The following is a 13,237-nucleotide window of genomic DNA, read 5'->3' as shown; positions in this document are numbered from 1 at the left end:
ATATATGAAAAAGTATGTATTTTTTATTTTTTCTGAGACTGGATCTTGGTCTTTCACGCACACTGGATTGCAGAGGCATGAACACGGCTTACTGCAGCCTCAACCTCCTGGGCCCGAGCAATCCTCCTGCCTCAGCTTCCTGAGTAGCTGGGACTATAGCGGCCACCACACGCAGCTAATTTTTTTTTTTTTTTTTGTAGAGACACGGTCTCGTTTTGTTGCCCAGGCTGGTCTCAAGCTCCTGGGCTCAAGTGATCCTCCTGCCTTGGCCTCCCAAAATTTTGGGATTACAGGCATGAACCACTGTGCCGGGCCTGCTCTTTTTTAAAAAGAAGCAAAAAAACCAGTTCACCTACAGCTGCAGTATCTGTGTGCTCTTGAGAAGAGTGTGTATTTGTGTGTATTTTGCTGTTGTTAGGTGGAGTGTTCTATATAGGTCTTCCAGGTCTAATTGGTTTATAGTGTCTAAATCTTCTATTTCCTTGTCGATCTTCTATTTAGTCGTACTGTTCGTTGTTGAAAGTAGAGTGTTTTCTCTCTCTCATGTGTATGTATAAAATAAAATGAAAAAAAGGAGAGTATTGAAGTTTCCTACTGTTATTTGAGTTGTTCATTTTTTCCTTTCAATTCTGACAGTTTTTGCTTCATGTATTTTGGGGCTCTGTTGTTAGGTACATGCATGTCTATAACTGGTATAGCCTCCTGAGGGACGGACACTTTGTTCATTATAAAATATTCTTTGTCTATAATAACAGTTTTTGTCTTAAAGTCTATTTTGTCTGATTTTTTTTTTTTTTTTGAGACGGAGTCTAGCTCTGTTGCCCAGGCTAGAGTGCAGTGGCGATCTTGGCTCACTGCAGCCTCCACCTCTCAGGTTCAAATAGTTCTCCTGTCTCAGCCTCCTGAGTAGCTGCGATTACAGGTGCCTGCCACCACATATTTTGTCTGATATTAGTATAGCCATTCTAGCTGTCTTTTGGTGACTGTTTACAATGGTATCTCTTTTTCCATCCCTTGCTTTCTTTTTTCTTTTTTGGTACAGAGTCTCACTGTGTTGCCCAGGCTGGAGTGCAGTGGCGCAATCTGGGCTCACTGCAACCTCCATCTCTTGGGTTCAAGCAATTCTCCTACCTCAGCCTCCCGAGTAGCTGGGACTGCAAGCGTGTGTCACCATGCCCTGCTAATTACTTTCAACCTATTTGTATCTCTGAATGTAAAGGGTGTTTCTTTTTTTAATGAAATTGCATCTTTTTTAAAGAAGTCTGTTCTGCCATATAATTGCATATTTTTTTAAAAGTCCGTTCTGCCAACCTCTGCCTTTTAGATATTTAATCCATTCACATTTAAAGTAATTATGGATAAGGTAGGATTTATGCTGCCATTTTGTGATTTGATTTCTGTATGTCTTATGTCTTTTTTATTCTTTTGTTCTTCTATTACTGTCTTCCTTTATGTTAAATAGATATTTTTGAGTATACCATTCCTGGTCTGTAAATAATGAGACACAGAACAATAAGGGTTAAACAAAATGCTGCCTGCAATGGAGTTAGCACAGTGCCTGGCAAATAGTAAGTGCTCAGTAAACATGGGCACTCAATTGGGTCCCAGGCGTGGTAAGAGCCACAGTTAACCCTAGGACTGGCTGAGAGCAGAGTCCCCTCAGGGCTCTGTGCGGCCCCTCATGTCTCCTGGGCAGGCCACAGCACTCTGACAGGTAGTGACTTTGGGGAATGGGGAGTGGTGGGTCCTGGGAAACTTCACTATGCCAGGCTGTGGCCCTTTAGCCCTTCCCCTGCTCCAGTGCATGGGCACCACCTGGCTGCTTGTGAAGCATCCTAGATTCCCCATCGTGCTCTTCCCACCCCCGACCCCCACCCCACCAGACCCATGAACTAGTCTCTCAGGGTGGGTTTTATTGCACACACTGAGGTTTAAGAACCACTGCTTGACATCCACACAGACGGGTATTGACACAGTGACAGAGAGAGACCTGGTTTGGGGTCAGGAGGCTTAGATTTGAATCTTGACTCCTCAGTCATGAGTTCTGTGAACTGGGACAAGTTACTTTCAGAGCCAGCCTTTCTCGTTTCTCAGTTGGAAATAAGTGGTTATGCAGATAAGCAGTACTCTCGCATATTCGGCATGCAGCTAGTCCTGGTGGTTGCTGTTCCGGTGTGGCACTTGCTTTTTACAAAGGTGTTTCTTTGGTCCCTGGATACAGGTCTCTTCCCACCCCAGGCTCTTAAGCTCCTCAAAGGCAGGAACCAGTGAGTGGCGGCTCCTGGACCAGACATCTGGTTGGTTACCTGACAAACAGTCCACTGCCCTCCGTCTTGGATCATGTTGTCTCCAGGCCCTGCTGCTCCCAGGCTCTGTGCAGGAACAGAAGGGAATTGAAGAAGCATTATTGGATAGTGGTATAAGAGCATGAAGATTCAGAATGGGTGACAACAATATGTGCTGGAGGGCCAGCTGGAGGAGGTAGGCCTTGAGGGAGAGCAGATTGTGAGAGTGGAGGCAGGGCTTCCAGGCAGAAGGAACAGCTCTAGGGGAGGCTCAAAGTCAGGGAGCTCCCCCAGGGGTTGCCTGTCCCCAGGGGTCGCTTACACCTAGTCCCTGCACGGGCTTCCTTGCATTATAATTAGCGTGTGTTTCTGTGTCTCTGTCTCCCCACCGGCCTGGAAGCTCTGTGTCTCCTGTGTCTCCCAGAGCCTGGCTTGCAGCAAGTGCTCAGCAAATGCTTGTGGAGCAGATGAAGGGTCAGCAGGCCCACCTGCAGAGCTGCAGCAGGGAGGGTGTGTGGTGGGGGAGTGGGCAGGGCAAGGCAATGGCAAGGGAGGCCCCTGTGAGTGGCCTCATCTGTATCTTGGCCCAGGGCAGAGTCTGGCACTGGGGTGCTCAGGCACATACTTCAGAGAGCCCTGCTCTAGCCCTGCTGGGGAGCCAGGCCCTTCCAGAAGGGAAGGGAGGAACTGCAGCAGCCTCCAGTGGTGGGAGCTGTATAGGGCATAGAGACTGTTTTGAGGAGACAGAGCAAGGACCCCAGCGGTCCCAGGAGGCCCTCACCAGAGGGCCTCAGGAACATCTGCTGAGTCTCCTGCGGAGGAAGCCTAAACCTGCCTGCTTCTACCCTACTCCTGCTGGGATCCCTGGGTCCTGTTGGAATGGGTTTTCCAGGGCTGCCTGTGATTCTTCGTGGCCTTTGCCTAGGAGGAAGGCAGGCAGTCCCTTCAGTGCAGGCAAAAGCTGAGCCTGGAGGCTTAATCCTTTTCTGGCTTTGCTCATGACTGTTTTCTCTCTGCATTAGCAGCCCCCCACCTCCCCCACCCCTGGCAAAACAAACCTGGCTATCCCAGCTTCCCATGGACACCCTGTGGGCATTTGTGGGGCTATGGGGGAGGGAGGCAATCAAGGTAGAAGACTGGACGGAGCCCTGAGAGTGCCTCATAAGCCCTGAAAGGATTCCTCTCTTACACATCCCTTTAAAAGCATCTCAGTGGTTGGCATTTTTACTGTGTAAGCTCAGACTTCAGGCAGCTTGAACCCTGGCCAAGCTTCTGATCCTGAGCAGCTTGATGGCTGAGACCCCTGGGACTCGTGACTCTCTGGCCTGTTGGCCTGGGCTCTGCTTTTCAGAGCTGAAGTTCAGTCCAGAGAAGTGATGGTCCAGGGACTGTCTGGATTGGGAATGGGCCGACCATAGGGCCTCTTGCCTGCTCTCTCATGCTCCCAGGGAAAATGACACTTGTGGGAGTCAGATCCACGTCTGTTGTATCAGAGCCTCCTTGTTTGCAAACCCCTTGAGAATAGTGCTTATGTGTCCAGTGGCTTGCAGAAATGGGGTACGCTGGCCTGTGTGTGAAGTCCCGGTTGGTGGGGGTGCGTGTAGCATTGCAGATGGGGTCCAGAGGGAAGGTTTGTCTAGGGCCTGGGCAACTCTAGCTGGCCCAAGATGGCAGTTCCAGGCCACTTACCGAGTCTGGCTATAGCTGGAGACCCCAGAATGTCTGAGAGAGCTTTTCAGGATGTGAGCCCAGATGAGGGGGCCAGCTGGGCCATGGTGTGCTCCTCTGGTGGGGGTGGCAGGGACTTGTTATGGCTCCCTGGCATCCTGGCCAGACCTTAATGTCTTAAGGTCCAGCCATGTCAGGGCATGAGGTAAACAGACCCACAGGCTTGTGTCCCTGGCCACTGTCTAGGTGGGGGTAGAAGCCTAGAAAAGTGGGGTGGAGGGCAACAGTGGAGCTGGCACTTTTCCAGTTGGCCTGCATGTGTTGTGGGGCAGCAGGTGACAGTCAAGGGCAGGTGGCTTGTGGGCCAGCAGGGAGAAGGACTTGTGTTCCACATAGGTGTAGAGGGCCTGGGGCCAGGGGTAGGGTGGGATCCCGGGCTGGGCCTTTTCACTTCATCCCAGCATCTTGAGGAGCTCTCATGTGCACCAGAGAGCCCAGAAGTCAGGAGCAGGCAGGAGCCCAGGGCAGGAATGCGGGCTGTGTCGCCTCTGCCCAGGTGTGGCTCTGACTCACCTTGGGCGCAGTCTTGAATGAGCATCCTGACAGGCAGATACAAACCAAGTGCCAAGGTACAACGGTCTGCCAACCCTGCCCCGTGGAGCCTGCTGTCTGCTGGGGATGACAAAGCAGGCACCTGGGATTTAGTGTGCCATATACAGTGTGTTATAGGGGCTTGTAGTTCAGCTCCTGTCTCAGCTCTGGGGTCAGGTTTCCCAGTGGAAGCAGTGTCTGCAACCTGAAGGATTAATAGGACCTGGCCTGATGAAAAGAGTGAGAAGGTGTCCTAGGAAGGGGTACAGCCTGGCCAAAGACCTGGAAGCAAAGCGAGAAGAACACGTTGGAGGCTCTGGCTCAAGCACAGACTGTCGAGAGAGGTGGCAGGAGCCAAGGTCTGCAGGGACTTGTGGACAGGGCAGGGAGTTTAGACTTTGTCCTAAGACAGCTCAGAGAACTGACTCGCCTGGAGACTCAGTTTGGGCCTGTCTTGCCCTTGGGTGACAGACCCATGATCTTTGACTCCCCTCTTCCTAGTGCTGAGCTTGTGGGGCCTGCCCAGGCTATAAGAGTGGGAGCTTGGAGCATTAGCCTCCAAGGGCAGGGGGCCCTCGGGTCAGCTGTTATCCCCAGGTCAGAGCTGAGCCCCTGCAGCTGCTGAGATCAACTTGGCATCTCCTCCCTGGTCTGTGTGGCCTTGACTCACAATAGTCTTTTTTCTCAAATGGACACACTGATTGCCCCAAGCAGACTGGTGAGTGGCCCTGGTCCCACAGTGGCCACAGTCTGGCCCCTTGCCCTGTGGTGATGGCTCTCTGGCTTCTCCTGGTGTCAGCCAGCCAGTGTTGGGTGTGCGGCTGGGCTGCCGATGGCATTTGGGGAGCAGTGTGTGTTTGAGCTGACATCCCAGGAGAGCTGGTGTCACCATCAGCATTGAACACCCAAAGGCCTTTCCAGCACCTTCCCCTCATGTGTCTGCAAAACATATATGTGGGGTCAGCACTGTTTTTTTTTTTTTTTCTTGGTGCACACTGCTTTCTTCTATAGAGAGTGAGTGCTACTCACCATAGAACTTCCTGAAAGCCTGCTAGGTCCCAGGCCTTGGTCTTGATTGTTGCCTTGTCTTTGGCCCAGGGGTACCTGTGGGTCTGGTCAAGGATTGGTTGCTGCAGAGAGGAGCCTGGAGGAAGGGAAAAGTGAATAGAGCGTGACAGTCAAACAGACTGACAGGGCGGGTTGCAGTGTCTGGGGCCCCGTGGTGACTGTGGGTTTCCTTTTGCAGTGTTCCTGCATCCGTTGTCAGAGGCCCTGCAGCTGGTCCCAGGGCTGAGCTGCTGGCAGGAGTTCCTCATGACATCCTCTTCCCTGCAATCTCGGGGACTAGGCCCACAGGTCAGCAGCCTTTGGAGGTGTCGTCCTTCCTCTTCCTCACTGTGAGGAAGGGCAGTTTAATTTCCATCTGAGGGACAGGGCAGTGGGGGTGGAGTAGAAGAAATGAGAGGAAGTGGCGCAGTCCTGACCCCGAGTTGCAGGCTGGGAGAAGCCCATGGGGTCTGAGAGCTGGAGGCACCACCAGCAGCAACTGAGCCCGGGGTGGGGTTGCAGGAGCTGGAGAGTCCAGGCCTAGATCGGGGGCTAGAGTGGCCAGTGCAGGAGGAAGTGTTTCAGGCCTCCCTGCAGGTAGACCTCACACATCTGCTGACCCCTCTGTGGTGAGACCCTTTCCTGCTCTCCCTTCCTGGAAGGCCAAGGGTCTCAGCTGTATTTGGGGAGAATGGGAGAGAGTACCTGCCAAAGGTTCAGGCAGGGGTAAGGGGCTTCCCAGTGCCAATGAGAAGGGATATCTGATATCTGTGTCTAGAAAATCCTTGCTTGGAGGTGGTGTGGAGTGTGCTGTGGAAGGGAGGTGTATGAAGAGGGTCTGGGGTCTTAGTGGCATATCTTGGGGATAAGGAAGAAGAGCTTGATCTTAGAGTCAGACAGATCTGGGTTCCAGTCTTGGCTCTGCAACATAATGAGGGTGTGACCGTAGGCAACTTACTTAGCTCCTCTGAGCCTCATCTAGCTAACCTGTAAATAGAGGTTAAAATCGCAACTCCTGCCTTATAAGGCCACGGTGGGAATTTAAAGGATATAAAGCACGTAGGATCTGCCTGGCACGGGTGCACCATCACCATCATCATTACTCCTATGACTACTTAGTGCCCTGCTGCCTAGGTGTGCCTCTTCACCCTTCCTCCCAGGCTGCCAGTATCTTCCACTCTTCTCCCCACCCCCAGCCGATGACCTTTCTTCTCTGAGGGTCCCAGGCCTGACTGTCTGTGCCCCTGGCACCCTTAGCTCTTCGGTGAGGGTGACAGGGAGGCCTCTGCAGCAAGAAGCTTCTAGGGTGATTCAGCCTTCCCCAAACCAGGCCCCCTGATTTCTTCAAAGCAAGTCCCTGTCTGAGCTTCAGAGGCTGCTGTGGTATCCTGAATGATGGCCCTCCTTGATGTGCAGGGTGGGAGTGGGAGGCTTCCCAGCTGAGCTCAGCTCCTCCAGGGCTGACCATACAGCTGTGGGTAAGCCCCTGTAAGACCTGCATCTGGCCTCTGGCCCCTGCCCTGGGCAGAAGCAGGCTTGTCCTGGAGCCGCAGGCCCCGCCTCATCTCCTTCTGAGCAGCCATCCCCATGGAGGGGGCGCAACCCTCCATCAGGTTCACACTGGCACGTGCATCCAGGCCCACCCGCCACGTGGACCTTCCCTTGCTCCAGGCCTCAAGCCCATGCTGTGGCTCACAAGGAGACAGGGCTGTGATGAAGGGAGGCGTGAGTGTGTGTGAGCGCCCACTGGAGGGGCTCGCAGCCCCCTGGAGGCACGTGGGCCTGCCAGGCTGGCGCACATTCTTCCTTTCTCTGTCTTGCTTCTGCAGACACGCACTTCTAGTTCTGTGGGCTTGATGTTCCCTCGGAGAGGCGGAGCCAGACAGTCCCACCCTGCAGCTTCATGGGGGTGCCCAGGGTGATTTTCAGTGCAGGGGTTAGCTTTTGGGTTCCTGCTCTGAATTAGGTTGGCTGTCAGGGAATGCGGGTTTAAAAGCAAGAGAAAGGTTGTTTCTGCAGCCCCCAGCTCTCCACTTCTTGTCCAAATCCCCCCACTCCCCTCTTGCTGGGGGTGAGGGTGACTTGGATGCCCTCCTAGTCTCTGTGCCTCTCCCTCCCTCCGGCTTCATATATGAAAAGACAAAGGCTGCACATGAGGAGGGTCTCTTACTCTCTTCAAGGCCCAGGAGCTGAGGAAGGAAATGGAGGAGGAAATTACTCCCCTTCTGGGTGCTGGGTGAAAGTGAAAGATAGGGAGGGGGCCCTCAGTGAGTCACGCAGGCGGGCAGGAGGCAGGCAGGCTCCAGGAGCACAGGGGCTGGGGAGCTGCGGAAGCCTGCAGAGGAGCGATAGCCTGGGAGGGGCATTCCTGGTGCTGGGGGCGGGCCGAACTGCAAACTGGGTATAGTCGGGACCCTGTGCCCGCCCAGCCCTGCCCTCCACTGCTGCTGGCTGGTTTCCTGGGAGCGGCTGGGGTTGCTAACAATGACCTGTAGCATCTAGGGCCTGAGATTTCCTCTTCAGAGCCGCCCGAGCTGTTTTCCCCTCTTCCTAGGGACCAGAATCTTACTGGGGAAAGAGGTGGGCCATGTAGCTCCCACCCCCACCAACTTCCCAGGAAAAAAACAAAACCCAAACAGCACTCTGAGGGAAAGAAAAGTCTTGAAAAATACATGCAAGCAGCTATGCTGTAAAATACAGGTCTAGATTCTGTTCTGTAGCGACTGTTTTAAAAAATCAAGTTATGAAACAAAAACGGAAAAACTGTGTACTTAAGTCATGACATTATCGTGGAGAAACCTTCTGGAACTGAGTTCTAGCAATCTGCCCCCTCTACGATCTGAGTTACACTATTTGCCAGGGGCTCTTCGGCAGTGGAAGGGGCAGGGGTCAGGCAGGGGCGGGGTCAGCTGCTGACCAGCTCTTGGCCTGGATCCTGCCTCCACCCTGCCAGGGTTGCAAAACAGGTTCTGTGCTAGTTTGGGAAAGACTCTGGCAGCCACAGCCCCACCCAGCAGCTCTTCCCAGGGGTGGGGCTAGGACTGCACACACCCTTCTGGGGCCTTACCTGCAGGCCTTGGTGAGCCTGACCCTGGGACCCTGACTCTACAAGGGTCTGTTGGAGCTCCTGACTCTGGGGCTGCACAGGAGGAGTGGCCATATCGGGAATGACCCTGTCCTCTCCACTTCCCGAGCCTGAGATGTGCTTGGAGTGTCAGAGGAGGCACTGGCTGGACAAAGATCCTTCTGGGTCTGGTGGGAGGCTCCTGCATAGACAGATGTGTGCCAGGAGGACTAGGCGTGGCTGCCCAGGGGGCTAGGGCCTGGGTAAGAGGAGAGGGGAGCCAATGTGGCTTTTGCTGCCTCTTTCTCAGCTGGGCTGGAGGGGCTTGGGCTGGATGTCAGCTCCACCTGTGCCTTAGAATGTGCCTATGCAGTGCACAAATAACACAGCCAGATGCAGGCAGTCCTGGAGTGGAACCAGGAGGGTGAGGTGGTGGGACAAGAGAGTCACAGTGCCCTGGGAGATGCAGCTGATTCTCCTGCCCTCCTGGCAGCTCCCCAAAAGTCCTGGCTCCTGCCTCACCAATGCTGCTCTGTGACTTGGGGCCTGTCCCTGTGATATGAGGTGGTGGGACCGAAGGCCCTTGGAGCCCCTTTTCTTACACTTGTGCTGATGTTCGGGGCATCCTGGGAGGCTGTGGCTGACACTGTCACTGCTCTTCCCTCTGCAGGTGCCAGGACCCTGTGGAGCATCATGAACTGGGAAGAGTAGCTGAGCCCCAGAGCCTCTCTGGAAGAGAAAGGAAGAGCCAGCAGTTCTTTCTCCCAGTGCCCGACCTCACCGTCCAGCGTCTTCCTCTGCTCTGCCCTCCCTGGCTCCTGGACTAGAGCCCGGCTTCCAGCAGGACGTTTCCCCAGGGGATGGGCGACTGTTGAAGGGGATCTCACCGCCAGGGCTCAGTTGGCCACATCATGAACCTCCAGGCCCAGCCCAAGGCTCAGAACAAGCGGAAGCGTTGCCTCTTCGGGGGCCAGGAACCAGCTCCCAAGGAGCAGCCCCCTCCTCTGCAGCCCCCCCAGCAGTCCATCAGAGTGAAGGAGGAGCAGTACATCGGGCACGAGGGTCCAGGAGGGGCAGTCTCCACCTCTCAGCCTGTGGAACTGCCCCCTCCTAGCAGCCTGGCCCTGCTGAACTCTGTGGTGTATGGGCCTGAGCGGACCTCAGCAGCCATGCTGTCCCAGCAGGTGGCCTCAGTAAAGTGGCCCAACTCTGTGATGGCTCCAGGGCGGGGCCTGGAGCGCGGAGGAGGTGGGGGTGTCAGTGACAGCAGCTGGCAGCAGCAGCCAGGCCAGCCTCCACCCCATTCAACATGGAACTGCCACAGTCTGTCCCTCTACAGTGCAACCAAGGGGAGCCCACATCCTGGAGTGGGAGTCCCGACTTACTATAACCACCCTGAGGCACTGAAGCGGGAGAAAGCGGGGGGCCCACAGCTGGACCGCTATGTGCGACCAATGATGCCACAGAAGGTGCAGCTGGAGGTAGGGCGGCCCCAGGCACCCCTGAATTCTTTCCACGCAGCCAAGAAACCCCCAAACCAGTCACTGCCCCTGCAACCCTTCCAGCTGGCATTCGGCCACCAGGTGAACCGGCAGGTCTTCCGGCAGGGCCCACCGCCCCCAAACCCGGTGGCTGCCTTCCCTCCACAGAAGCAGCAGCAGCAGCAGCAACCACAGCAGCAGCAGCAGCAGCAGCAGCAGGCAGCCCTACCCCAGATGCCGCTCTTTGAGAACTTCTATTCCATGCCTCAGCAACCCTCGCAGCAACCCCAGGACTTTGGCCTGCAGCCAGCTGGGCCACTGGGACAGTCCCACCTGGCTCACCACAGCATGGCACCCTACCCCTTCCCCCCCAACCCAGATATGAACCCAGAACTGCGCAAGGCCCTTCTGCAGGACTCAGCCCCGCAGCCAGCGCTACCTCAGGTCCAGATCCCCTTCCCCCGCCGCTCCCGCCGCCTCTCTAAGGAGGGTATCCTGCCTCCCAGCGCCCTGGATGGGGCTGGCACCCAGCCTGGGCAGGAGCCCACTGGCAACCTGTTCCTACATCACTGGCCCCTGCAGCAGCCGCCACCTGGCTCCCTGGGGCAGCCCCATCCTGAAGCTCTGGGATTCCCGCTGGAGCTGAGGGAGTCGCAGCTACTGCCTGATGGGGAGAGACTAGCACCCAATGGCCGGGAGCGAGAGGCTCCTGCCATGGGCAGCGAGGAGGGCATGAGGGCAGTGAGCACAGGGGACTGTGGGCAGGTGCTACGGGGCGGAGTGATCCAGAGCACGCGACGGAGGCGCCGGGCATCCCAGGAGGCCAATTTGCTGACCCTGGCCCAGAAGGCTGTGGAGCTGGCCTCACTGCAGAATGCAAAGGTGAGAGTGGCATGCAGTGGAGCCAGACCTGGCAGAGGGCATCAGGCTGATAGGTGGGCGGCTGCAGGATTTGCTTCTTGCCTAGGGAAAGCCAGACTTTGCCCTAGCCAGCTGCCTGTGGGAAAACAGTACAAAGACCACCCTTCACCTTGCCACAGGGTTCTTGCTTACTTTCTTTTGCAGAAATATTTTTTGAATAATTAGATACTATTTCAGATACAGATAGATACAGATCACCGGGTTCAAGTGATTCTCCAGCCTCAGCCTCCCCGAGTAGCTGGGATTACAGGTGCCTGCCACCATGCCTGGCTAATTTTTGTATTTTTAGTAGAGACAGGGTTTCACCATGTTGGTCAGGCTGGTCTCGAACTCCTGACCTCGTGATCTGCCTGCCTCAGCCCCCCAAAGTGCTAGGATTACAGGCGTGAGCCACCGCGTCCAGCCAGAAGCACTTTCTATAGAAGAGAACAGTGTGAGGCTAGGCGCAGTGGCTTATGCCTATAATCCCAGCACTTTGGGAGGCCAAGGTGGGTGGATCACTTGAGGTCAGGAGTTGGGAGACCAGCCTGGCCAACACAGCAAAACCCTATCTCTACCAAAAAACACAAAAATTAGCCAGGTGTGGTGCTGCACGCCTGTAATCCCAGCTACTAGGGAGGCTGAGGTGGGAGAATCATTAGAACCTGGGAGGCAGAGGTTGCAGTGAACCAAGATTGTGCCACTGCACTACAACCTGGGTGACAGAGTGAGACCCCCTGTCTCCAAAAAAAAAAAAAAAAAAAAAAAGTGGTTGGAGAAAAGGTAGTCAGAGAAAGGTCAAGTTGTGAGACCACTGGGAGCCACTGTGGGTGTTTGAGTCCCGTGACTAAATGGGAATGAGAGTCCTAGATCAAATCAGAATTTATCTTTTATTTGTTTATTTATTTATTATTGAGACAGGGTCTCACTCTGTCACCCAGGCTGGAGTGCAGTGGTTCGATCTCGGCTCACCGCAGCCTTAACTTCCTGGGCTCAGGCAATCCTCCCACCTCTGCCTCCCAAGTAGCTGGGACCACAGGAGTTTGCCACCATGCCCAGCTAATTTTGTTTTATTTTCTGTAGAGACGAGGTGTCACTATGTTGCCCAGGCTGGTCTTGAACTTGTGGCCTCAAGTGATCCTTTAATCTTGTCCTCCCAAAGTGCAGGAATTATAGGCGTGAGCCACTGCGCCTGGCTATGACTTACCTTTTAAATTGCACTTCTGTTCCCATCTTGTCCAGGATGGCAGTGGCTCTGAAGAGAAGCGGAAAAGTGTATTGGCCTCAACTACCAAGTGTGGGGTGGAGTTTTCTGAGCCTTCCTTAGCCACCAAGCGAGCACGAGAAGACAGTGGGATGGTACCCCTCATCATCCCAGTGTCTGTGCCTGTGCGAACTGTGGACCCAACTGAGGCAGCCCAGGCTGGAGGTCTTGATGAGGACGGGAAGGGTCCTGAACAGAACCCTGCTGAGCACAAGCCATCAGTCATCGTCACCCGCAGGCGGTCCACCCGAATCCCCGGGACAGATGCTCAAGCTCAGGTATGAGAGGCGCCCCTTCTAAACACCTCCAGCACATAAGCGCTCAGGGGGCCCAGGACCCTATGGGGAAAGGAGAACATGGCAATGTAGGAAGGTATCAGGGAACCTGTGGAGATACTATTTTTATTTTCCAAACCAAACTTCTGGACAGACGTCCAGAAGGGGCATTTGGAGATGTCCCCCTCCTAATGGGGGATGAGACAGTTTTATACTTGAAATTGAAACTGCCTAGAATTGAATTCTAGGTTGTGTACATCTCTTTTTCCAGATCAGCAAATTTTGATTTGGCCCGTGCTGGGTGCTGGGAATGAGAGATGTTTGCTTGTACTGTCACTACTGAGATCTTGACATCTTTTTTTTTTTTTTCTGAGACAGAGTCTTGCTCTGTCGCCCAGGCTGGAGTGTAGTGGCACAATCTCGGCTCACTGTAACCTCCACCTCCTGGGTTCACACCATTCTTCTGCCTCAGCCTCCCGAGTAGCTGGGACTATAGGCGCCCACCACCGCGCCCAGCTAATTTTTTGTATTTTTAGTAGAGATGGGGTTTCACCATGTTAGCCAGGATGGTCTCGATCTCCTGACCTCGTGATCCGCCCACCTCAGCCTCCCAGAGTTTTGGGATTACAGGTGTGAGCCACCGTGCCCGGCCGACATCTCCT

The 13,237-nt window shown here is 54.6% G+C and overlaps 1 protein-coding gene across 6 annotated transcripts in view; it reads left to right on the top strand.

Moving 5' to 3' along the window:
• The window catches only part of MIDEAS (mitotic deacetylase associated SANT domain protein), a 75,642-nt gene that overhangs the window by 41,210 nt on the left and 21,195 nt on the right, over nucleotides 1-13,237 (top strand). For all 6 annotated transcript variants that reach the window (XM_014347602.4, XM_034937788.3, XM_034937789.3 and 3 more), the window contains 2 exons: nucleotides 9,326-11,018; nucleotides 12,279-12,578. In XM_014347602.4, the coding sequence (XP_014203088.1) occupies nucleotides 9,567-11,018; nucleotides 12,279-12,578 (1,752 nt within the window). In that variant the 5' untranslated portion in view covers nucleotides 9,326-9,566. The remainder of the gene's footprint in view (nucleotides 1-9,325; nucleotides 11,019-12,278; nucleotides 12,579-13,237) is intronic.

This window comes from Pan paniscus, chromosome 15 (genome assembly GCF_029289425.2).
Source record: "Pan paniscus chromosome 15, NHGRI_mPanPan1-v2.0_pri, whole genome shotgun sequence".
NCBI classification, from domain to species: Eukaryota; Metazoa; Chordata; class Mammalia; order Primates; family Hominidae; genus Pan; species Pan paniscus.
Note: the sequence above shows the minus strand (reverse complement) of the source record. Positions and strands in the feature narration are given on the sequence as shown.